Source organism: Nilaparvata lugens, chromosome Y, assembly GCF_014356525.2.
Source record: "Nilaparvata lugens isolate BPH chromosome Y, ASM1435652v1, whole genome shotgun sequence".
NCBI classification, from domain to species: domain Eukaryota; kingdom Metazoa; phylum Arthropoda; class Insecta; order Hemiptera; family Delphacidae; genus Nilaparvata; species Nilaparvata lugens.
The window spans coordinates 2,511,219-2,513,784 of NC_052519.1; the positions used below are offsets into that span (position 1 = coordinate 2,511,219).

Genomic DNA, 2,566 nt, shown 5'->3' on the forward strand with positions numbered 1-2,566 from the left:
CGGCCAATAGAAACGCAGGAACGGGTGGCGGCGACTGTGGCGCAACCTGGTGGCGGGTGGATCAACCACTCATTTGGTTGATGCGTGGCGTGGGGAGCAGAGCAGAGCGGCCGGCTGAAAGGTAGCAAATGCGAGGGAGGTATCAATTCCCCCCCCCCCGTTTGAGGTAGCCACGGCGAGAATTTATTGATTGCAAAAAACAAGATACAATGTTTACAAAATATACAAAAGTGCCATTGGGCGATAATTTTACAGGAGTGAGACCAGAAGGGTCTCCCCCAACAGGTGGGTTGTGGTCAATAATTACAGAAATAAGACCAGAAGGGTCTCCCCCAACAGGTGGGTTGTTATTCCAAGAGATGTTGCTGGTCGGTGGTTGGAGCCGGGCATAGTTGAGTCTTGTACACCTTGATGGTCTCGTTGTCACGGGTGATCCAGTAGACAGCTCCTTGGTTGTGGGCGACCGTATATGGTCCCTTCCATCTGGGTGCTAGGCCCGCGTAGAATTTCTGAGCCTTGTTTGAGAGTTGATGATTCCATGTGAGCACCTAGTCGCCGATCTGGTAACGAGGCTGTGTCTCGGCTATCGGGTCTCCCTTCCTATTGAGATAATTTTCTTGGTTCAACACGGCTTTGCGTTGGATTGCGGTTAGCATGTGTAGACGCTGGTTAATATGGTCTTTGTGCGGTTTGAGTTGATTTTCAGACCAGTGGCTCCATTCCCCTGGCCGTGGAAGGGTTTGGCCAAACAGGATTTGACTGGGGCTGTATCTTGTTGCCGTGTCCTGTCGATTTCGCAGGGTGAATAGCACGGATGGTAGTTGGTTCTCCCATTCTTGGTGTTGTTCTTGTAGGCGGATCTGTAGTCCCTTCTTGAGTTCCTGGTTCCTTCTCTTGGTAGGGTTGGCTTGGGGGTGATAAATTGGCGTGATGTAGTGTAAGACTACCCATTTGAGGCGGAGTTCGTTCCATAGTTTCCCCGTAAACTGAGTGCCATTGTCGGAGAGTAGGATTTTTGGGTATCCCCATCTGGGAAACAGGTGCGTATCCATCGTGCGGCCAATTGTGTCGGCGTCGCCGTGAGGCAGCGGGTAGGCTTCTATCCACCTGGAGAAAGAATCAGTGATGACCAATATGAATCGATTTCTCTGCTTGGAGAGTGGGTAGGAGCCCATCAGATCGAGACATACGGTTTCCCATGGTCTAGTAGACCGTCGCGGTCGTTGCGTAGGTTTGTGATTCTGGTTGTACGCTTTTCATCTGCGCCTTCATACGGGGCCAAGTGTAGTATGTAGCGATGTTTCGGTAGGTTTCGGCATAGCCTGGATGTCCCATTAGATCATTGTCGTGATAGCGAAACAGTAGCCGGGTGCTGAAGTTGGGCTGTATGACTATTCGCCAACCGTTGCGTGTCTTCTTCTCCCAGAGTTGGTTGTGTAGGCGGTAACTGGTGAGGAATACTTGATCAGTTCCCGGTTGATCCTCCAACGGTCGGGGTTCGATCTCCATCCATTGTTGCACCTGCACGTTGATCTGGTCATCTGTGGCCTGTGCTTTCCGAATCTCTTCTAACAGTTCAGTTTCGGTTGCGATGCTTGCTAGCGTAGCGGGTTCACTGGTGTCTGGCAGGATGTCGGGAGGCATGGTTCATTCTAGTTGTTGACTGGTCTCCTCAACTTTTTCGTTGTCGGGTTGCCGTGACAGTGCATCGGCGAACTGATTCTCTTTACCCGGGCAGTGTTCTAGGGTGAAGTCAAATTCTTGTAGGAGCAGGGCCCATCGAGTGAGTTTGGCACGGCTGTCCTTTGCAGTTTGTAACCAGGTAAGCACCTTATTGTCGGTACGGAGTATGAATGGCCTACCTTCCAGGTAAGGGCGATATCGCTTTATTGCCCAGACAACCGCAAGGCACTCTTGTTCTTTACTGTGATACTGTTGTTCCGTGTGGTTCAGCTTGGCACTGGTGTATGCGATCACCCTACGGTCATTGTTGATTTCTTGGTATAGGACAGCCCCTATACCGACCTTGCTGGCGTCTGTCTGTAGGATGAAGGTCTTGGAGAAATCTGGTCGACAGAGTGGTTGGATGTTGGCGGTCAATACTTGTAGGCGGCGGAAAGCTGTCTCTTCTGTTGGTGACCATTTCCATCGCATCTTTGTGCTAAGTAGCTCAGACAGAGGCGCACAAACGTCAGCGGCATTGGGTAAAAATTCTCGTAGCCAGCCGACTACTCCAAGAAATTCTCGCAGTTTCTTTCTGGTGGTGGGTGGTTGGGCAGAAGTCACAGCTAGGATAGCCTGTGGTTTTGCTTGGTTGCCCTCGGAGGTGATTATGTGACCGAGGTATTCAAGTTGCTTGCGGCCGATCTGGCATTTTGCTGCTGAGACAGAGAGATTGTATAGATTTAACCGTTCAAACACTTTGGCTAAGTGGAGTAAGTGTTCTTCCCAGGTATCCGAGTACACAATGATGTTGTCGAGATAAGCGTAGCAGAACTTGTCGATGTATCCACTCAGTACCTTGTTCATCATGGATTGGAAGCAGCTGGGTGCATTTTGAAGGCCG

General features: G+C 50.6%; 1 protein-coding gene across 1 annotated transcript; it reads right to left on the reverse strand.

The window, feature by feature from the left end:
• Window positions 1-548: 548 nt before the first annotated feature.
• On the reverse strand, window positions 549-1,175 carry LOC120355179 (KRAB-A domain-containing protein 2-like). The gene has a single exon (XM_039443505.1). It carries the CDS (start codon window positions 1,173-1,175, stop codon window positions 549-551), a length of 627 nt encoding a protein of 208 aa, XP_039299439.1.
• Between the last annotated feature and the right edge of the window lie 1,391 nt (window positions 1,176-2,566).

Bases quoted from the DNA above. Each gene is read 5' to 3' on its own strand.
- LOC120355179 (XM_039443505.1), bottom strand. From the start codon at position 1,175: ATGGGCTCCTACCCACTCTCCAAGCAGAGAAATCGATTCATATTGGTC.